General features: G+C 41.1%; 1 protein-coding gene across 1 annotated transcript; it reads left to right on the top strand.

Moving 5' to 3' along the window:
* The first annotated feature begins 6,698 nt into the window (after positions 1–6,698).
* Positions 6,699–18,516, top strand: OTUD6B (OTU deubiquitinase 6B). Its single transcript, XM_080381843.1, has 7 exons — positions 6,699–6,904; positions 9,393–9,547; positions 10,987–11,082; positions 12,515–12,827; positions 14,364–14,425; positions 15,111–15,217; positions 16,326–18,516. The coding sequence occupies exons 1-7, from the start codon at positions 6,811–6,813 to the stop codon at positions 16,408–16,410; spliced, it is 912 nt and encodes a 303-aa protein (XP_080237969.1). The 5' UTR covers positions 6,699–6,810; the 3' UTR covers positions 16,411–18,516.
* The last annotated feature ends 5,064 nt before the right edge of the window (positions 18,517–23,580 follow it).

Raw genomic sequence — 23,580 nt, 5'->3', positions numbered from 1 at the left:
TCTACCATCTCTCTGGGCAACCTCTTCCAGTGTTTCACCACCCTCATCATAAAAAAAAATCCTTCTTTATATCTTCTCTGAATCTATCCTCTTTTGGTTTAAAACCGTTACCACTTGTCCTATTGCAACAGGCCCTACTAAAAAGTCTGTCCCTCAAATTCCCTTCCTTTTGTCAAAAATTCCTTCTCTAATTCCCTCTTCCATTTTCTGTACTAGCTCTGGACCTTCCTTCCTCTTGTCACAGCAATGATCTCTCTCTCCAGCCATCACCTCTCTAGACCAGTGTTCCTTTCATTGCTCTCAGTCAGTTTTCCCTTTCCCTTCCCTGTGATTATGTCTCCAGACTCCTTTTCTGAATCTTCTGCTTGTCTTTTCCTTGTCCTTAGGGCACTTAAGTTAGGCATATTTCTTTCTTCCCTCCCCAGGTACCTAGCAGATAAGATCACTAGAGGTGGCTCCAGTACTCAGCCCTGTGGAGGGTAACAGCGGCCCAGCACTGGGATTAGAGGATGGGTCTAGCTTGGTGCTTCAACCCTGGCCAGACTGCTCCACCAGCCGGCGGGACCAGTTGTACCCAACCGGAGCAGCACCAGGGCTGCTGGCAGAATCTTGCATGTTGACAAGCAACTTGGAAAAAAAAAATCAGAGAATAAAATTTTGCTGGTAATCGTACTATCTGCCATGTCCATACTAAAGGTGTTGCTGTTATCATAGCTAATTTGGTGCCTTCCTCATTTTTGTGCTCAAAAATTTAATTAGTAGGGCAAAAACTTGCTCCTAGCTATGAGTTCTTTGCATGGCATTGTACATGAAGATCCTACTTATAGATCTCAGTGTGTGTGGGTTTGTACACTAGGTGGGTTTTGAAACTATTCACAGACCACCAGCATTTAGGATTGTCACCCAGCAGATTTACTCTCGAATCCCCTATGACCTCTCCATTGCTGCTGAGTATGCGTGCATGTGTAGGTTCTCTGATCAAGTACATCAGCAGTTTGTGTGGCATAGACAAACACATTTGATTCAGTTGTGAAAATGATGGAGACAGTTAACCAGTGGTCTGTATGCTAGACAGCAATGACCTGGTATTTTATTGATATAAGAAATTATATTGCACGAATCATGGTACAAATATTTAGTCGTATATTTGTCCTGAAATCTATGTACAAATAAAATGCAATTTTAGCTGGAATGCTTACTAATGAACGCTACTTTGAGAGTCTCAGAAATTACAGTAACTGTGCAGTTATACTTTTTAGCAGTTTAAGGCTAGGGTCCCTCTTTTAGTCTCTTTCATTACCAGCAGATCTGGAAAGATTACCTGGCAAAAAAATGACTGCTTAGCATGTGACACTCTTTCATTGTTTTATAGCAATAAGACGAGCTGTAGTTGGCAACTCCACAGTCTAGAAAGTTAATAAAGAGCATAGTGAAAATGACAGCAGCTTCAAGGGGGTTAGTAGAGCGTGGATTATTGGTCAAGATTCTTGCCAAGACTACACCAGCAAAATGTGATGTGCTAACCCTGCGATGAAACCTGATTGACAGTCTCTGCTGAATGCACTAAGTGACTGTACTTAGGTACTGGAAATCCCAAGTGTCCAATTTTTTCAGTTTTTTCTACTGAAAAGCAGTGTGAAGAGCTGGAGCTGGGCTTTTTCTTTTCACTTATTGTTTCTGAGCATTTAGGATGCATTCAGGTCACCTCTTGTCAAACAGATCTTCTCTCTCAGTCATATAGCCAAGAGAACTGCTTAAAAATCCAGGCTTTTCATTAAATCTCACCATTCCAGCTGCTGAGATTCAAGAAAACAAAACACTGCAAAGCTCACAATACATTTGCAGAGGCTGGCACAATTGTGCTAGCATTAACACTCACATTTCCCAATAGCAGTCTTCACAGAAATCAAGGATGTCTCCAGGTAACAGCCACAGTTTCTCTGCATCCCAGCATTTTGTAAGATAACTGTGAATAATGAGCGACCCTGACTCAGTGTTAACAGAGACCCAAGATAGTTCTTACACCTTCTGATGCTACAAATACAAAAGGTAAGTACATTGGTCTTTGTGAGCTCCAAAATGTCAAATCCAGAAATAAACCCCACTATTCTGTTTAACTGATAAACATGACTCATTACAGATTTTATTAAGTGATTGGATTTGTGTTAGGTCCTGATGCTTGTCAGATTCGTGTTGAAAAATTATTAGAAAACAGATTTACAGCTGAGGGATCTTAGAAGCAGATGTCCTGCTGTGAAAATCTGTTAGCACTGTTTACAGCAAACATAAAGGAACAACTGGAAAAGCTCAGCTAGTTCATTTACCGACGTAAGTGAACTTTCAGACAACATATACCATGCTAGGATATTTTAGGAGCCTAAAAGAATGTGCCTTATTGATCTTCACGTTGTGTTGAGGCTTCATTGCAAGGTCATGTATACTCCTTAATTCATGTAGAATAACTGCAAATCTTACTACCAGCCAATTTTATGGCATAGACTAAAGGAAAGTTGATCTACTTTTGCCTCAGTATCTGGGATCAAGTGACCCAGATTGACTAGTTATGTAGTACATATATGAGAAAACTCCCAACAAAACAAGAGCGCCACTTTAAAAGAGTTTTGTGTATGGCTACAAGCAGTGTGTAATTCACTTCAATGTTCAGCAAAAAAATTTCTTGGAGATAATGGAGGGGAATGAAATACACACTGACCTAAAAGTAGTAAGACAGCTTCTTTTCTCAACCAATGTTTTGTAACATTTAGCTGGGTAAGATTTGGATATTCTTCACTGCTGTCATGAAAACTGTCCACTACACAGCATTAGCTTATTGGTTTTGCAACTGCAGAGACAAAATCAAGATTTTTAAAGTGACAGAAGTACCAGGGGTTCCACTCCAACTTACTTATAAAATACCAATGAACAAATGACCTTTCTGATTTTCAGTACGCTTACTGAGCACTGTGAAACCACTGGAAGAAAGATACTAGAACGGATGTCAAAGTGTAATACTTTAAATAGCCATGCAGGCTTTCCTCCCCAGAAAAGAAATACAAAAGAAAGAGAACATGGCCGCTGATTAATTCACTGTCCGAGCCAGCTGATATCAAAGGTAACCAACCCTCAGTCATTGACTTCAGTGACTAACTTGACAATATTCAGTCACATTTCAAAAGTGCCCCTTAATTCTGAAAGTTTCAATTTTGACAGTGTCTAAGACACAGACTGTGCTCAGTACAGAGCATCTTACAGCTATCACTGATTTCAAGGGGAGGTTCAAATTCCTACAGAACAGATTAATGAAGTAATACATGTTAATATGAGAAAGGGCCATTATGGTAATATAGCTGGACTTCTGAGTCAATAACTGCTATTTGCATGGAGCCTATAATTTACAGCTGAGCTAACACATATCCACAGGAAAGCTTTCAGTCTTGTTTTAAAGACTTGTGTGACAGTGAACCCATCACATCCTAGATAAAGTGTTCCACAGTTAGTTACCTCAGATTTCAGTTCTCTTTTTCCTTTCATTTCAGCTTCTAACCATTCTATTTCATTATGACCTTAGCTGTTGAACCACTCTTTCTACCCAGGAATTATAATTAGCCAAGCTGAGCTTACATGCAGTAAGGCTCTATTTAAGTGTTTCAAGAGTGTCAGAGAGGAAGAAACACACAGAATTTGTGGGGGGAAAAGCAGATGTATGTGGTCCTGATGAGCTGGCAGGTCAAGAGGTCCCTGAGGCGCCAGGGATCCTGGGGCAAGGAGGCAGGGAGAGGCAGCGCCCTTGGCATAGACAGGGAGAGTAGGTGGCACGCTTGTGGCCCTGGCAAACCCGCAGAGACATCATGGCTGCAGGTCCCCATGATGACGGTTTCACCAAATTTGGAATTTTTTCCTTTTCTGAAATGATTTCTGAACAGCCAGCAGCCTTTGGTCTCCACCCCCTAAGCCATACCCATACCTTGCAAAATGAAACCGTTACTTTCTCAGGTCTTAGCAAATGCCTCCTCCTGCTCCTTGGTTGTTTTTCTCTAGCTCAGCTGTTGCTTTCCTTTTGTATGCTCAAAGCAGTCATCTTCCTAATTTGTGAGATTGTGTTTTTTTTCAACCAGTAATTGGCCATCAGTTAGCTGTTTATAATGTTCGGATCCCTGTTTTCAATGGTATTTTCAAGGCCTTTGCTGTTGTCCCATGTTAAACTCCAGTTCACAATAGCTGCCTGGCACAGAGCCTCCGTTCGCAGGGCAGGCTCTCACCACAGGCTGACAAGAAGCCCCACAGGCCAGGACTGGGGCCTCGTGGAGCTGGCACTGAGCCTGTGGCCTGCTGCTAGCAAGGGCAGTGCTTGTCTTAATAGTGTTCATTTATTCTAGGTTTCATGGCAGCACAGGAGACTCATCTTTAGACGGCTGTGCAGCATGACCTCCCCAGCATTTATCATACCGCTGTTCTCTACAATGTACTCCCTTGTACTTAGTGTGCCCTAAAACCTCCATTCCTGTATAACAACGCATTATGATAGGCGTTGTTCAAATGAGGCTAGAATATCATAAGGTCATTTTAATCAACTTACCTTCATCATCACTTAGCACTTCACATTTGGTCACCTGAGGTATTTATTTATTTGGTCATTGGTATTTATTCTATATTCTTTCAGCTTACTGCTAAAGGTATGGCAGAAGCACAGACTAAAACCAGTAGTCACTACAGGGACCTCACTGGATGTATCCCCCTTTGACTGGGGACAGTTGTGCTGGAGAGAAGTAGGCTCTGCTACCTTTTCTCTGAAAGCTTTAAGACTTTAGTCCCCCAAAACACTGGAGAGCACAGCCTGCCTGAAGGATGGATTGGGTCATGTCTGAACAACTAATTACTGTCCCTTGTTATGGTAAAAAGAGGATGGTTTTGTCCTTAGCTGTATAAGGTTCTAGAAGAAACTAAAATGCAGAAGGTATAAACCAGTATTTATTGCTTTTAACTATACAGCACTTTTAAGAACATGTATTAAATATCAGCATATTGATATATACATACCTGTGCGAACAAATAAATGTCATTGACAAACTGCTACAGAGCACATATATACATTAGTCAAGGCAAATTAACCTGGAGTTGTCCTTATTCTGGATTTGCTGGTAGCATGCAGAAATATTTATAGGGCCACCCTAGTTAAGTTCCAGTGCTAACCTATTTTCCTAGCTAAAAGCCAACCACCTCCCTTTCATTCTTTCTGACTGAGACTTCCTATTGTCCTGTGTGTGTCCCGTCCCCCGCCCCTCCCCCGCCGCCACCTATGATGTGTTTTATTCTAACAGGCTGAAAACAGCAGGTGGAGGTAAGGGGAAAATACATTTCCAGGTATCAATATACAAATTGGAAAAATTATTTACATTTCAACAGAATTGTAAAAGAGATCTAAAAATTGGGTGATCCTATACAGCAAGAGAGTTTGATCCATCATCTTACAATTCTGCTTTCAATCTGTTTCCTTTCTTTGCATTTGACAGTGTGGTTCACAGAATCGTAGGATCATTTAGGTTGGAAAAGAACCTTGAGATCATCGAGTCCAACCATTAACGCATCACTGCCAAGTCCGTCACTAAACCACGTCCCCAAGTGCCACATCTACACATCTTATAAGTATCTCCAGGGAGATATTCTTGTAGAGGGTCTGTTGATAAAAATGTAAAAGAATAGCAATGCTGTAACAGTTAAGCGCAAACTTACTGTTTCCATTGCCAATTTTTTTCTCAATTTGAGTAATTTTAAATCCAATTAACATACTAAAGTTTATAAATTATATTTTGCCTGATGAACTCAATGTTCCACAAAATAACGTTGGTGACTGCACTGAATAGAAAAGCATCTCACACCACACTAGGACTCAACAAGAATTGTAGTTCCCACTTTGAGGCGGGGATTTGACTCCCATCAGGAAATCTGGAATTTATTGTAATAAAAATGTTACACTCCAAGATGTAGTCTCACAGTGGTGAGGAGACGCAAATCACAGACATCACAACTTGAAAAACTGGGAATCTTCCTGGTTTTTTTAGCATTAAGTAGCTTCATATAAAATATGTGCACACACAGGGCACTGTGTATTTTGCGCAAAAGCGAAGGGGTTAAATTTTTTTCCTTAACGTGATCAATCACACAAAACCCTCAACCAACTCCTTTCTCACCTCTAGCTTTCCTCAACAGGATTCACCTCAAGTTGAGCTGAACTACCTTTTTTTCTTAGTGAAGACCTGCCCATATGGAGTATACATATAGACACAGCCACCCCGTATCTGTTGGGCAGGAGGTAGGGGCAAGCAGCCGCGCAGCTGCGCCAGAGGCCCGCGGTAAGGACGGGGCTCGCCTTCCCCGTAACACCGGCCTGCCCGCCCCCGCCGCTCCCACAGCCCGGGGACGGCAGGACCGCTCCCCGCTCCCGCTGCGCTCCGAGCTCGCGGCCCGTCACGCGCGGGCTCAGGCGCGGCGGTAGAGGCCGCCTATTCCCGCCGGCCGGGCGTACGGCGCGGCCCTAGCAGAGCGGGGCGGCGGCGACACGGCGACCAGCCGGTCCGGCAAGGCGGCGGGCAGCGCACGGAGCAACCCGCACGGGCAGCGGAGGCCGCGGGAGCGCCGCCCCGGGCCGCCCGCCCCACTCCGCTCCTGCTCCGCTCCCGCCCGAGGCGGCGGCCGGGGGACCGCGGGCGGGGGGCGGGGCCGGGGGCCGGTGCTGCCGGAAGCGCGGCGAGCTCCCGCCTCGCGCCGGGGTTGGGGGTCACGCGCGCCGCCGCCGCGGGCCTCCGGGCGCCCATGGAGGGCTGGGGGGCGGAGGAGGAGGAGGCGGCCGGCGGGCCGCTGCAGCAGCTGGTGAAGCGGCAACGCAAGGAGAAGCGGGAGCTGCAGGGTGAGGGGCGCCGCGACCCGGCGGAGGGGGCTCGGGCGGGGGGAGAGCGGCTCCCTCAGGCCGCCCCGCCGAGGGGGGAGCGGGGCGGGCCCGGCTCTCGGCCTTCTGCGGGCCGCTCTGCGGGGGCGAGGTGGGCAGCCGCGCTCGGCAGCGAGGGTGTGTGTGTGTATGTGCGCGCTCGGCACCGCCGGACTTGGAGGGAGGGGGGTCCATGCGGAGGAAGGGGGCGTCGGTACCGGAACCGGGGCGGAGGTGCCCAGGCCGTGCAGTGCGGATGGGAGGGGGTCTTGTCCTGCAGGCGGGCTGCGGGCTTCCCTGGCGGAGAGCCGTAACGGAACGCTGGACTGTTAACGTGATGTTAACGCTTTGCTGCATTGCTTTTAAGTTACAGAAGGTGTGTTTTTGTAAGGCGTATTAGGTTGAAAAGCCTGCGTGAGGGACCTCGCCGCCCAGGCAGCTACTACCTTCATTCCCAGTGCAACTGATCTGGAATGAGCTTCCATGTGCAGCCCAGCCGCAGTAATGTACCTGTAGGAGACCCGTGTGGTCTTACAGTACTCCGTGTGAACTGTTCACGAGCCACATTTTACCACCCTGTCAACGTAGATGAATATAACTGACTAATTTTGTTAGCTGGATTCTGTTGAATGGAGTTTTATGGTTGATAATAACCTTTTTGTTAAGCCTTTCTTGTTGCTCATATACAGCCTTTTCCTTGTTCGGCTCTTTTGGTATGTAATGAAATAGGCCCATCTGCAGCCTTTTATCTGTTAGGTTAAAGAAGGGAAGACATGATTGGGCTGCATGGTGTCATTCAGTCTATAGGAACTTACTATTCTGAGATGCCTTTTCCTCCCTCAAATTTGGTTGAAATTTAGAAGAGAGATAGGATCAAGCATTGTGGTTAGGTGGCTGGAGCACATGGCCGGTTGATTGAGAGAGGCTGAGGAACAGAGGGGTTTTCCGCCTAGGGAAGGTGATAGGGAGGTAGCCAATTTTAGTGCCCTGCTACCTAAAGGTGGGAGGGGTACACAGAAGACAGAACCCCAGTCTTCTCAGTTAGGAGAGGCAGGTGACCTATAGGCACATGTTTTCCTACTTGAAAAAATATATTCCTGGTAAGTGCGATAATTAACTGTTTGACAGATAGCAAAATAGTTTGTTCATAAGGTTAATCCCAGCCTCTGAAAATCCAGCATCTCCTCCAGCTGATGATCCTTGTGTCCATATACTCTCATGGTGGATTTGTGTGTGCCTCTTAAGTCCTAGATTTCCTTCTCCCCCATTATGTTGATTTTTATCAATAAAACTGCTTTTCTGTCTGTTAAACTCAGCTGGTTCATCTGTGATATTGAATGCTTAACAGAAAATTTTCATTATGAGCATTCTTGCTGCCATCTCTTGAATAGTTTCATTATTGCCATCATCTTCAGCTCAATTGTGTCAGTCAAGGGTAAAGGACAAGAAAATGTACAGGTGATGAATAGCGAGCAGGCTGTTAAATAATTGGTGCTGTAACTCTAAAACAGTGAATACAGAAGTGATGAGAGCTAACAGGGAGTGGTCATGTAAGAGCACAGGCTGTGGAAGCTGTGCTTCTTCAGTCTGGAGAAGAGGAGAGTGTGAGGGATCTGGTTGTAGTTTCCGCTGCATAATCGATGGAGCCAGATTCTTCAAAGTAGAGTGTTGAGAATGGACTAGAGACAACTGCTGAAAGTGGTAACAAGAAATACCCTCATGGGAGGAAAAAGGGAAAATATTTTCATAACAAGAATGGTTAAACATTGGAAAAAAACTGCCCAGAAAGGTTATAGAATGTCCATCCATGGAGACTTTGCACAGTCATCGGACTAAACTCCAAGTCAATCTGAATTAAGGTAGTAAGGTGGTGTGGCTTTGAATTCAGCCATGCTTTGAGCAGGAGGTTGAACTGGACGACCTCCAGACCTCTTCTAACCAAACTATTCTATGATTTGAGAAACGGAACCTTGACTTACAGCCTAAAAATACTTACAGAATTCAAGCAAGGTGGGGGTGGGTTTTTTTCTTCTTGAATACACATTTTACTTTTAGAAATTTTATTTTAAGGACGGGTATCCTCTGTTTTTACTTTTAATCTGCTGCTTGTGTGATTAAGAATTTACACATCTTTCCTGTGACAGGATTTGAGATCTCAATGCTTAATCAGTCTTTTTGAAGACAACAGGCTGAGGTCTGCTGCATCAATGAAGTTCTTAAGTATTTATAATAGTGACCTGGCACAAGTTTTTCTTTTCTTCACATATAACATTTGTATCTTTTAAGAAAAATATAGGTGCTTTAAAATGTGATGACTATAACAGGCAGTCTCCGTTAAACCGTTAAAACATACAGATATGTTGATACTTGTAATTTTTTTTCTCTGCACGACTTCCAGTTCTTTTTTCTGCAATGACTGTGGAGTATCTGTATTTAGAGGTCATGTTTTATTACACTGCTTTTCTAACAGCAAAAATTCAAGGCATGAAAAATGCTGTTCCCAAGAATGATAAAAAGAGACGAAAACAGCTGGCTGATGAAGTTGCCAAACTAGAGGCAGAACTTGAACAGAAGCATAAGGGGGAATTAAAGCAGCTAAAGGAAGTGTCACCTGAGCAGAATAAGGTAAGTGCCTTAACTTTAGCTGAAGTTGTACAGATACAATTTGTTTTAGGGCTTCTTTAATTTTTAAAAATTGTAATGAAGTAACACTTCAAAGTATTTCTCATTTTCTTTACAGTATTAGTAACTTTTTTAATCTTTGGAAAGATTCAGCTGTTGCAGTGGGTGAGCATTGCTAGAAGGGGCATTTAACAACATGGATTTTTTTGTTGTCCAGCTTTTTTTTGTTTAGCTCTTAAGGCTATGTTAATAGCTCAGTTGTCTTAATCTTTTTTTAAGTTCCTGTTATATTGTCACTTAACGACTCTTTGTGTGACCAGGCCTGTTCATATATTTTCCCTAATCTAAATGAGAATAGAGCTTGTGGCTAAATTGGTGCAGTACAGTTAGCTGTGAATGATGCTAGTGCTCCATGCTCATACATCTCCTGACAGTATATGTCTTTTGGCTGTTTAAATCTTGTAAAGAAACAAACAAAAACCTGTCTGCCTGATGTTTTCTGGACTATGTGTTTTCCCGTAAGTAGCTAAACAAAGAGTTAAGTGAATGTATTTTTGTTCGAAAATGAGTGAAAACATTTCTGAATGGCTTTTAGGGAAATAGACTTGTCTGAGAAGCATCTCCTGAGAATCCTTGTAGAAAAAGTTTTCAGTTGTGAGAGTTACAACCCTGTAACAATCTTCTGTAATAAGTTTTTAATCAGATGCTTAAGCAGATAGTGTGTACGCCTTAAACGTAGTGCTCCAGTTTACTTGTATCTTAGATTAGTTTTAAGAGTTTGTTTTATGTTGCTAAAAGAGCTGTTGAAACGTTACAGCGGAGGATCTTTCAAGGTAAAATGCTTGCCCTGGATGTAACTTTGCCTGAGAGGAATTTGTTTTGAGATGTCTGGTGTCTTTCACTTCGCAAACTTTTTATTCAAATTGAAACACACTCATGATTCCAAGGGTGGCATCTAGTTCATACTGTTAATGGCATTAGCTTTGTCACTTTTCTTGAGATATGTCAACTCCCTGTCTTTTCCAACTGCTGGTTATGCTTTAGAGCCTTCTCCTGCTTTAATTGTCACAGAACTTGATAATGGCTGTTTGGGTACCTTGGTCAACAACTGGTATAGTGAGGAAAACTTTCCCTTTCAGCCAGTGAGCAGTGTTCATGCTTGAGTATGAAAGCTTGTAAGAGAACATAGGGATTAAATTTGAGATACACGGTTCGTAACTGTCTCTGTGGACACTACAGAAAAAGTAACGCATGACAGTGGATGGGGATGTGAAATTCTTCACACTTGGCTTTGATAGGTTCTATGATACACACTGATCTTTGTGGTTAAACCACAAATATACCCTGGAATTACCTAGGAACACAATTTAAAATCATTTCAGGAGATGCACATCTCTGTTATAATTTATACTAATACGAGCATTTAACTTTTTTCTTTTTAGACAGATTCTATAGCTGATGGTGTTGCAAATTTAGAGCTTGAAGGAGTAGAGCAACAGGTTCAGCATCCTCGAATATCAAAAGCACAGAAGAGGCGGGTATGACTTTACATTTAAAAATTTTATAAATATTTTATTGAAGTTATAGTCACTTAAACTGAACTGTAATAACTAAAGTTAAACAATTTTGCAGGGGGCATTACCTGGCTAATTCAGTATTGATGCTGTACCTACTGGGTGCTTTGACAATCTGTAAAGCTGCTACCTAGAGATATGTAAGCATTTTATAAATAGTTGTACTTTTTTACCCTCAGCCATGAGCTGGGAATCAGAATAGGTCAGGAGATGGGAGCCAGAAATGATGTAAAGCAATGATTTTAAAAGAATTTAACTGAAAATATTAATAAAAGTAAGGTAATTGAATGAAAATAATGTAAAATACATGGAAAATATGCAAGTAGTAGAACTTTACACATTTAACCAAAGAACATGAATACTGAAATTCTTGTAAATTTTTGAATTTTTAAGAAACACTACCTGGTGCCCAGGCCATTAGGATTAACTCTTGTTAACCTTCAGATGTTAAATTTTGATGGATTAACGTTCTCATTGTACCTGCCTGAATGTTGATGCAGGGCCAGAGGAGCACTGCTTTATTGCAGAATCCATCCACTGTTACATGGTCACTGCTGCAGAGCTGCCTTGTAACAAACATGATAAAAGGATGGTCTTAATTCATCGCATCCTGTCTAGGCAAACTAGAAACTCTGTAGTGTAGTTTTCCTATATTGTGGTTGCCTAAGCCAGTCTGGTCTTGATTTGTGGTGAGTTTTAAGTGTGAAAGTAAAAAGATCATTCTCTGTACTGCTGCTTTTTTTATTTACTCATTTACTTTGACTCTTATTTCCCTGTTAACTTAAGCATAAACTTAAGAAGCATTCTACTGAACTAATTTTTATGTTATTTATTATTACATCCCCTCTAGTATTCTCTGTACGCATTCTTATCCGTCCTTTATGTTAGGAGCAGTCTTTTATGATGTATAGTACCTAGCCCTAGGGAGTTTCAGTTTCACGACATGAGATGCATTATGCAATCATATGCACAAGTGGTAGATCTCATGCTTGTTATGAAAGAGCAATATTTTCTGATGTTGAATTAGAATTCCCATACTTAAGTTGTTTGACAATGTGGTGAAATAGGTGATCCTGAAGGAATTACTATCATAACAGTGATTTTACGGGTGTTGTAAAAAATGTTATTTTGCATGTTGATATATTTAAGATTTCTCCTGTCACATTTGGGTGTAGCGTAAGAGGCAGTTAGGATCTATCAGTCATTTACCATTTGCTAAAGTTTGGATTTAGGAGGTCTCTAAGATTTGGTGGTACTGATTTGGGAGAACATTTCTCAGATACAAATGTACTGAGAAGACATTTGAAGAGTTGAAAGCAAGCGCTGAGTCAAGAACTCTACAGGCATCTTTTAAATTTTAACATTTGATGTAATTTTAATGTGTTTTTAATCTAAGGAAAAAAAAGCTGCCTTGGAGAAAGAAAGAGAAGAAAGGATAGCTGAAGCTGAGATAGAAAATTTAACGGGTGCTAGACATCTTGAAAGTCAGAAACTTGCCTCCCTATTGGCAGCAAGGCACTTAGAAATCAAACAGATCCCTTCAGATGGCCATTGCATGTACAGAGCTATTGAAGATCAGCTCAAGGATCACCAGAATTCCTGGACTGTTGCAACTCTGAGGAGCCAAACAGCAAAGTATATGCAAAGTCACTTTGATGACTTCCTGCCATTTCTTACAAACCCTAGTACTGGAGACATGTATAGCAGAGGTAAGACTTGTGGTATAGGAGATTTTAAAAAATGTTACAACTATCTCTGATATCTTGTTCTCAGTTACAGCTCAGTTGGGACTAATTCATTACGAAGTTTGTTCCTGAACTTTGATTTGGTTGTGTTTTGTGGAACACAGAATTATGATCTGCTATGAAACTTGGTACACTTCAATCTCTGTAATTTTATTTTTTTTAAGTAATCTAGCAAACATTATTCCCTCCCCCCCCCAAAAAAAAAAAATAAAAATCAGAACCTGGTAATCATGTTCTGGGATGTGATTTAAGTTGTATTGTAAACAGTTTCTCTACCAGGTTAGTGGTGATTTTCTGTCAACTTTTATATTGGTGTTTTCAATTTACATAGGAAAACTTAAAGAGTGTGAAATTAAAGCAAATTATTTATAATAGCTTGCACATACACTTTTTCTTATTCTACCCTTTATTTTCACTATTTATGCTAGGTCTTTTGGAGCTCTTCCTTAAAAGCAGACTAAACTAAAAAATACAAAGGCATTCAGTGTGAGCAATGAGTGGCTGAGTAAATGCAGTTAAATGGAATTTATGTACTTATTTGAGCAATACATGGTTTATTCATTTCTTACTGCATGTCTGGAACACTATAATTTTTTTTAGTCTACTGCTACATTCATTTAATAGTTATTGCTGTAGATTTCATTTGGTGACTGGGGGCTTTTATGAAGTAGAAAGTATCTTTCCCATGTTGGCAGAGATAATTGCAAAAGGATAAATGTGCCCCAAGAGAAGACTGAATGAAGTTCTGCAGAGCAGCAGGGAGCTGTGGTTTTCTTATGTCTCTTAAGTCTGTTATAAGGGGAACGTATGAAAAACAGTTCTGAGCAGTCTTCAGAAAATCCATTTTGTCTTTATCAAAAACAATTTATGGGTTTCAGAAGCCTGAAGGGTTGCAATTTATATTTTGAAAAGCTTGGTTTCTGTAGAACATGATCTCCAAAAGGCTTATTTAGCTCTTAACAAAAGGAACTATTGGGAATAAATACTTCTGAGGTTAAAAACAAGTTAGCTAATATGGAAATTAGAAAAAAAAACAACCCAAAATCCAAACCAAACCATTGAACTTCCTACAGTCATAAGATTTTAAAAACATACCTGACACCTAACTAATGTAAGAATGAAGCATACCACTTGCTATCACATTGTTGTTTTGAGACTGTAGAAAATACTTTCTGATATCTAACAGGAAGAAAACTGCAATTTCATGCTTCTTGTCAACAGTTCCCTAAAGAAAAAGTTTATATTTTAAACCTGTACTTTTTTTATTCCCATACCTGTTTTTATTCCTGTCTGCTGTCTTAATTTTTCCTTCTAAAACAGTCATGGGGTGGTTGGTGTTTTCCTGTAGCTTTCCTTCTCTTCAGTGGACATACATGTTTTTTTGTATGGTGTGTTTGGACTTTTCAGGTTCTAGTTCTTCATTGTACGACCAATATTTTTCCTCAGTTGCTTGTTCTCAAATAAGATAAGTAATAAAAATTGTCTTTTCTTTTCCCACAGAGGAATTTGAAAAGTACTGTGATGATATAGCAAATACAGCTGCATGGGGTGGTCAGCTGGAGGCAAGTATTGCACTGATAATTTTTATTTATGAAATTCCAAAGTGGGTGGATATGCCTTCAAAAAAGGGCTTCTTAAGAAAGAATACCTAAAGGCATAAGAGAATGTAGTCATAAATAGTTTATCAAGAACTTTCCTCTACGGTTATAAATTGTGTTCCCGAATTGGTAGCTTTTGTGATGGTGCACCACTGTTCTGATGTATTTGATGACACATAAGTTAATGAATTCAGTAGTTTTAAATATCATTAGAAAGACTGATAATACGAGCGGAAGAAGACTTTCTAAAGGGGAAAGCATTTTATTATGCAGACTAAGATGGTAGCAAAGCTGACTAGAGCAGAGCAATGTTAGATTTTTGTAATGTAAACCAGAACTTGAGTTTGAGAAAATAAGTATTTACTTTGTCTTATTTATTGTTTTATGAAAAAGTAGTTACCAAATTACTGAAGCTAGCTCAATGTTACCTGTGTTGTATCACCAAATTAGTGATTAATTTAAGACAACCTGTTTTCAATTAAAGTTTAAAACATTTAAATAATATTGATTATTTTATTAAAGTTTATTTTCTGACAGTATTTGAAATGTGATGTCTGAACTGATGTCTGCTAAAACTAAATGCCATGTCTTCTTCTCTTCCCCTGCATTGGATTTAATGATATCATTGTATTGTTTTTATACCTTACAGCTAAGGGCTTTGTCTCACATTTTGCAAACACCTATTGAAGTAGTGCAGATGGATTCCCCTCCCATTATTGTTGGTGAAGAATATTCAGGCAAACCAATAATACTTGTGTAAGTATGTAATTTTATCCCTTCTTCAAATCAGTGCACTTCTATATCAGAGGGCTCAGCTTTGATTCTCCCTCTTTCTTTTTTGATTCACCTGCTCTTTCATTTTCTGTTGTTTATCTGACATTTAAGCATTTCTTGAATAAAGATCTTGCAGGTCAGAATTTATGTTTGTGGTTAACACACTTAGTTTAAAGATATTGTAATTACAGTTCTTAAAATGCTGACAGTCAGTCTGAAGTGTGATTCAGTCACTGCATTATAGAATGCTACAAGATCATTTTACCTGTTAGATAATTACAAAATAATAGTGAAATTCATATAAGATGCGGCAGGAAACTTTTTCCTCTTACAAGTTTATGTCAGTCTGTGCCTGGAAGTCACCAGAATTTAAAAGCTGTCGTTATTAGTACTCTTATTTAATCAGAGAATCACAGAACGGTCAGGGGTGGAAGGGGCCTCTGGACATCAGCTAGTCCAATGCCCTGGTAAAGCAGGTTCTCCTAGAGCAGGTTGCACAGAGTCACATCCAGGTGGGTTTTGAATGTCTCCAGAGAAGGAGACTCCACACCCTCTCTGGGCAGCCTCTGCCAGAGCTCTATCATGCCCAAGGTAAAGAAGTTCTTGCTCACATTCAGGTGGAACTTCCAGAGTTGCAGATTGTGCCCATTGCCCCTTGTCCTGTCCCACTGAAAAGAGCCCGGCCCTGGCCTCTTGACACCCACCCCTAAGATACTTGTGTGCATTGATAAGGTCCCCTCTCAGCCTTCTCTTCTCCAAGCTAAACAGGCTCAGTTGTCTCAGCCTTTCGCATGAGGGAGATGGTCCAGTCAGTTGTCTTTGTAGCCCTGTGCTGGGCCCTCCCCAGCAGTTCCCTGTCCCTCTTGAACTGGGGAGCCCAGCACTGGACACAGCGCTCCAGATGGGGCCTCACCAAGGCAGAGCAGAGGGGGAGGATCACCTCCCTCAACCTGATGGCCACACTCCTCCTAATGCACCCCAATGTATTTTCTGTTCTAATTTAAGCTGTCTTCCAGTGCTGTTAATGTTTGTCATGACACATACTTTTAGTTAAACTGAACACTAATTCTGTAACTTTTTCTTTTTTTAGGTATATGAGACATGCCTATGGATTAGGAGAACATTACAATTCTGTAAAACTTCTAACAGATGCTGCCACAGAAAATGGCAGCTAGCATACAAAAGTCATAAATCCACATGGATAATAGCTGTGTCTTGATGTGTTGGGCACCAGACAATTTCCAGACAGACTGGAAAGTTATGCTTTTTTTTTCATTTTTAATCCTTTCAATTTAGTTTAAAAGTTTTCACTATAAATCCAAAACAGCTCTTAATTTAAAACAAAACCAAACCAAAACTACACAACAGTATTTTGAACTTGTTGGCATTAAGCATGTTTAGAAGATCTTCTCTAAGAAGGTGGCTATGTTGGTCAGACTTTTTTTTTTTTTCCCCAATAGACCTTCATCCCATGCTGCAGTGAAGATAGAGTAGTAAATATTTTGGTTAATCAGCATTTCTGCTGAAGAATTACAGTTACTTGAAGGTTCCTGTTACATCATTTTGGGCAGATTTTGATGCTCATGGAAGAGTTAAGGTATTTAAAATGATTGTTTATTTTGATTGAGAGAATATCCTCTGCAGTGTTTCTTTAGTTCTGTCAGGATCTAGCTTTAATGCTCTAGGAGGGATCCCTTTCTTCATTTGGGCAGAGAAGAGCTGGAGGCAAATCCTGTAGTAGGATATCTTGATACCTTGCTCAGCTGAAGGAATCACAGTGTTTTATTTAAGACTTTCATCTAAGATTTTTAGCAAGGTTTGAGGACTTTTTTTTTTTTTTTCTTTTCCATTTGACAGCAGGAACTGAATCTTGATGCTCTTTCTAGTACTGAATTTGTAGGAAGAACGTTGTTGTTTATGACTATACATCGTAACATTGATGCAAGTTAACTGTGCTGTTCATCCTTCATAATCTTTCATTTGTGCATTTTGATGATACAGAAATCTTACAAACAAAAAGCCCTTCAATGTCCTCACTTCAGGTAGTGAAACTCAACACATCATTTATGGATCTGCTGATCTAAGCACTTTGTGATCAAAGATGTGGTATTTTATAATGCTTAAAACAACTGGTTGCATTCAAGTGTAAAAATAACCACCTTGGGTTTTGTCAGGAACTTAATTTTTCTGCAGATCACCTTTAAATTGAAATATTCATTGCTTCTAATGATGCACAGAGACCTGACAGGTGTGGTTTTTTTAATATGGCTTGACTTTTTACATTAGAAACATAGATTTTTGTCTTTTAAGTCACTGTAAATGTGACTCCAAAATTAGAAGTATACTGAAACCAAAGTTCTAATGCAATTGTTTTTTAACAATAGAAGTGATTTTAAAATTAATTTATTTTTTTTAAGCCTTAGTCAATAACGTGACCATTGTCTGTATTATAGTTTTGATGAGTCAGAAAAAAGTGGTTCATGTCGAGTTTAAACACCTTTGCTCTGATTTGAGGATTATAAGCTAGTAACAGTGCGTATCTTGTAGTCCTTCAGTAAAGTTAGCCAGCAGATTGATGTTCCTGGGTCTTATAAATTAGAAAGAACAATCTGCTCTTACTTGAGGAGGAGATAAGTGTTCACTTTATGGATCAGATTGTCTGCTTTAAAGCACTTTGAGAGAGAGGGAGAGGAAAAAATCAGACAATTATAGCAAGGGGTTTTGGAGAAGCAGAACTTGAATTGTGACTTGTTTAGACTGGTTCCTGCCAGGAAAACAAAGTATTAACTGGATTGGGAGTTTTTATGTCCTTATTTACCTGATACAGTATAGCAAATATAGCTGTATTTATAGCAGCTGCTTTACTGTACGATTTAGTTTGCTACCTTGATGTATAAAATGATGTTTCTAATTTTAAACAAAAAATTGGTTACAGCAGTATGGAAAAAATATTCCTATTCATAATACCACTATGAATTTCACTAAAAATAGCAATCAGGAATACTCTTCTGTGTTTTGCTTAGAACTGATGTGATTTTAAAGGCATATGCTGCATTTTTTTAGATACCCCATGAAAAAAGTTCTTTGTTTTATTGGGTTTTCATTCAATTAACTGACAGAGAAAAGATGCCAGAGCTGTGGAATGCCTGTACCAACAGTTTGTCCTGTTGAAGATGTTTACAATTTGTATAAAGCGAAATAATGTTTTAATATAGTGAGTGAAAGATCTTTGCTCTTGCTGTATGGGACTGGCCAAAAAGTAATAAATCAGTTTGTGGCAAGTCTTGTGGTGGTCATTTTCTATTTTGTACTTTGATTGTTCCCTACTGAATTCCTATTATCAAAAAGTTTACCTATTTATTTTATGGCTTGTGGGTCCTACTGTAGTATGAATTCTCCAACAACCGACTATTCCTATTCAAGCAGACGAAGCTTTACGCTTCATGAAATTGAGTTGTTTCTAAACAAATTTTATCCTCTGTGTTTTAGCAATTAAAATTGAACTATTCTGAAAAGCTGTATTTGAAAATACTGTTGAACTGCTCCATACATAAAAATGATCAAGTGAAACAGAGCTGTAGTAGGGTTACACAGGGAGGTTTTGGTAGCCGGGGGCTACAGAGGTGGCTGCTGTGAGAAGTAGCCAGAAGCTCCCCTGTGTCCGACAGAGCCCATGCCAGCTGGCTCCGAGACACGACCCGCTGCTGGCCAAGGCTGAGCCCATCAGCGACACCGGTAGCGCCTCTGGGATAGCATATTAAGGAGGGGGAAAAAAATAAATGGCACATCTGTGCCAGCAGGAGAGAGGAGTGAGACCGTGAGAGCAACAGCCCTGCAGACACCCAGGTCAGTGCAGGAGGGGCAGGGGGTGCTCCAGGAGCCAGAGCAGAGGTTCCCCTGCAGCCCATGGTGAAGCCCACGGTGAGGCAGGCTGTGCCCCTGCAGCCCGTGGAGGTCCATGCTGGAGCAGATACCCACCTGCAGCCCACAGAGGACCCCACACCAGAGCAGGTGGGTGCCCAAAGGAGGCTGTGACCCCACGGGCAGCCCGCGCTGGAGCAGCTCCTGGCAGGGCCTGTGGCCCCGTGGAGAGGAGCCCAGGCTGGGGCAGGGCTGCTGGCCGGACTGTGACCCCGTGGGGGACCCACGCTGGAGCCGGCTGTGCCTGAAGGACGGCACCTGGTGGGGGGGACCCACGCTGGGACAGTTTGAATAACTGCAACCCGTGAGAAGGACCCACATTGGAGAAGTTCACGGAGGACTGTCTCCCATGGGAGAGACCCCACGCTGGAGCAGGGAAAGGGTGGGGAGGAAGAAGAGGCAGAAATGTGTGATGGACTGACTGTAATCCCCATTGTCCTGTGCTGTGCAGCAGGAGGAGGAAGAGAAATTGGGAATTAAGCCTGGAAAGAAGGGAGAGGTGAGGAGAAGGTGTTTTTTCTGGTTTGAATGATAAGAAGTAAACTAATTTTTCCCAAGTTAAGTCTGTTTTGCCCATGACGGTGATTGCTAAGTGATCTCCCTGTCTTTATCTTGACCCATGAGCCCTTTGTTACATTTTTCTCTCCCCTGTCTGCTTGAGGAGGGGAGTTTCAGTGGGTACCTGGCATCCAGCCAGAGTCAAACCACCACAGGAAAGTTTCTTTCAGGATTTAGCTTTTAACTTCTTTCAGATCACATTTTCTCTGCAAAGTAGCAGTACTTATTTTGAGTTTATATGTATTATATGTTTATATGTAGCTTTTCTTTCTTTTATATGGAATTAATTGACATCAGTTTCTTCAACCGCTATTTCTTTTAGGGGCTGTTCAGTCATTTCTCCACAAGATAATTGCGATTAGTTTCCAGTCAGAATGCTCACATGAGTGGGAGGGGAACTGCCTAGTGGTCTGCAATACATTGTGTGCAGTATTCTTAAAGGGAAGAACTTGTTGAAAGAAATGGGTGCAGCTGGGCAAGTTGGGGCACAGAAGAGACTGGCTTCCTCTTGGAGGCATTTTAGCATTTGTCCCTGTCCCCTTAGTCCCTGCCCGGTCTCTGCTCTCCCTGCATCCCCAGCAGTGGGCTGCAACTGGCCTCAGAAAGCAGGTGGGAGATGGGAGACAGTGGGAGGGCGTGCAGGCCCATCATAAATTACTCAAATATTCCATGACTTCAAGGACTTTTTAAAAGAAATATAAAATGCAATGAAGCACTGCTGTTCCTTGCACACATTAGTACAATTATTATAACCTGTTGTGTTTACATATATTAAAATGTTACACCACAGTTAAAAAAAAGTGGGGAGGTTATTTCACAACCACTTGCCTCGAAGCAAAATTGTCATTAGAGGTGCTTTTTGCCTCCTGCCCATGCTCTGTCCTTCCTCTCTCCTCTTTTTAACTAGCAGTTCAACAGGAGCTGTGACAGGTCCCAGGAAAAAACCCAAGGCTGAAATTTCAGTCTGTGCAGAACACATCCCCTCTGCTCCTGCACTGTCTCAAGGAGTAAGAGGTGCTGGGCAGATGGGATGCTGTGAGATGGTGCCCCCCCTCTGCTGTGCTATGCTCAAGTGTAATATTGTTATGAACAACAACAGTGAGAATTATTGTGCTGGTGGCAGATGGGGTAGGGGCACTGTCTCCTGCAGCTGGTGTCAGGGCTTTGCATTTTGCCCAGTTCTCCAATCTCCCTCCTTCACCAGTGCTGGTTGCCCTGTATCTTATGAAGCCACTGATGTGACAGGTGAGTAAGTGGAGTTAGGCAGCATCTCTTTCATAGATGATATGGGTGGTGGCAGCGCAGATAAATTGGGGTGTATGTTCTGGGAAGCGCTGGTCAGACACTTGCATAGGTGTGCTTGGGTAAGTGGCATCTTCAGGGGAAAAACACCCTTCGTGCCAGAGGAGCGAATGCTGAATGCCCCGGAGGCACCCTGAAGGCTGTGGTGAGAGTGAATGACAATGTCCCATCTCCATCATCCTTGTAGACGATGCTTTGGGCCATCATCTTTCACAGGCTGTGGAACTGTTGCAAGTACAACTTTCCATTTTTAGTCCTCAAGGTACAACGTGCCCTCCTTTATCTCCCAGCTGATCTCCTGGGATGTATTTATGAATGACAGGCAGCCCATGTTGATTACTTAGTCTGTGTAAGTAGCTGAGCAGACTTAAAAATCAGATCTGACATACAGGAGGCATTTTCTGTGCTTTCCTTGGCTCCAGTAAGAACACTAACCCACCACCATAACATAAATGGATTATGATTATTCACTAGAGGCATATGTGGTATACATACATTTGAATACAGCTAAAATCCTTAAAAATTGCCTCTGTATGTTATAAACAGGTATAGCATAAAAAGAACTGTTCACACACAAAAAATATTTGGTAAAATTAAAAATAAACTGATGTAGTCTCTATATTCCAGATTAAATAAATACATCAAGGTATCAACTGAAAAGCTTTATCCTCCTTACAAATTAGAACAAGTGGAGTGCATAAGCTTAAATAGTAAGATAAAAGATATTCCTAGGGACCTATATTTTCTGCAAAGGCTCGCTCAACTTCATCAGTCCTGCAAATATTTTGCCATGATATTAGAAGAGATTAGGTATGTGAAGAGTCTGAAGTTGCTGTGTTTGTCCAGACAAAAACTTAAAAACCTTCCAGATGTGAGTAACGCTGTTTTATTTTTCAAAGCTTTTTTTCTTCCTGTTGAAGAATAATGTTGTCTTATGAAAACATCTGAGAAAGATATCTTTTTTTGAAATTATTATGTAAGTCATGAAAATGCACTTTAATAATTGCATTCTGGAAGGTATTTGAATACTCTTTTGAGCAAGCTGAGGACCTGGGGCTCCAAAAGCCAGAAGCAGGGTAAGTTCTTATGCCAAGGTATGTTTCTGAAAGAGGAAAGAAAAGAAGGTAAGTATTTGCTGCTTTTCCTAGCTCATAATTTACTTCATAATATGAAAATGTCTTCTAAAAGTAGCATTGTATAACCAGCAGTCTCAAATGGCTGGGGTTTGGTGAGCTCCTTGAAAGAGACACCTGTTTTGTAGCTTCACTGACAGCCTTCATTGCACCTTCCTGACTGGTTGGTAGAACTGCAGATTATTTCAATGGTTTTTAAAAACTTTATTTTAATCTCTGACATATTTATCAGTATTTGACATCCTGTGTTTTATGTCACTGGTTTAGTTGCCATGTTTGCTGTGTGCCTGATCTGCTGCTGGAGTAGTTATCCATCTGTTTCTGAACATTTCATCACAATTTCTGCAAACTGCAGGGTTGACATGCAGGTCTTCGAGAAAACCTACATGGGACAAGAAGCTGGAGAATGTAATGAAAGAATACTTCAAATCCAGCTTGAAAAACTGTGCTGTTAGTAAAAACAATAACAAAAAGATTCTTAAGGAAAATTACTCTGCTGATATTCCAAACTTTTACGTTTTACTTTTTTATGTCTATTTGTGACAATCAAGTAAAAGTTTTGGGTTTAATGCAGATGAAACTGGATGTCATGCCTCTGATAATGTATTCATGTTTTACAGATTCAGTTATTTCTAAAAGACTGGTAGCTTTCCCAGACATAACAAGTGATATTCCCCCTATAGTGCAAGGACACATTACGAAAAATATGGCAAGTGTCTTTTTCTAGTTAGACAATTTTGAGCTTCTAACATATTTTGTGAAACACCCTTGATGTTATATGTAGGAGTAGAGCTGTTGAGGTTGTTTTTTTTTAATTTAAAAAAGTGCCTTTAATGGGGGAGGTCTTGGGGCGATGGGGACGGACAGGAAGGACACAGATTGTTTTCCTGAATTAGGCAATAATTGAACTAAGACGTTTGGGCACTATGTGGGTGTACTGAGAGAGCTGTGTATTTAAAATCTGTGTACCAATACATCTTCTACATTGTAGGATATGTGCTGACTTATCCCACGTGATAGCACCTTTAGAAAAAACTTCTTAGCTACAGAGTTTTGGCTCTGGAGCTGGGAGTCTGTGGACTGTTGCAGATCTAGGACATCACTGGGAACAAAAAGAAATGTAGAATAGTTTGCATGACTGGAGCGGTGCACTGGATGGATGCAGGCTTTTTTGGAAGGACAGGCTGGGAAGGTGAGGAGGAGAGGTTTAGCTTAGTGCTCAGCTGTGGTACAGGTGACAGGTCTGGTCATAGCTTATGGGTCAGGACCAGAGGGGTGGCCTATGTAGGCTATGTTGTAGTGGGCGCCTGCTACACATCAACCAAGATGTTTTTACTAATTTTACCAATAGTGGGGTTTTGCACAATTTGAGTTCCCTAGCCAACTCCAGAGCCTTAAGTTAAAAATAAGACAAAGCAGAGGCTAAATTTG

This window comes from Falco punctatus, assembly GCF_963210335.1.
Source record: "Falco punctatus genome assembly, chromosome: 3".
NCBI classification, from domain to species: Eukaryota; Metazoa; Chordata; class Aves; order Falconiformes; family Falconidae; genus Falco; species Falco punctatus.
The sequence above is the reverse complement of the archived record's forward strand: the minus strand, read 5'-3'. Positions and strand labels throughout refer to the sequence as shown.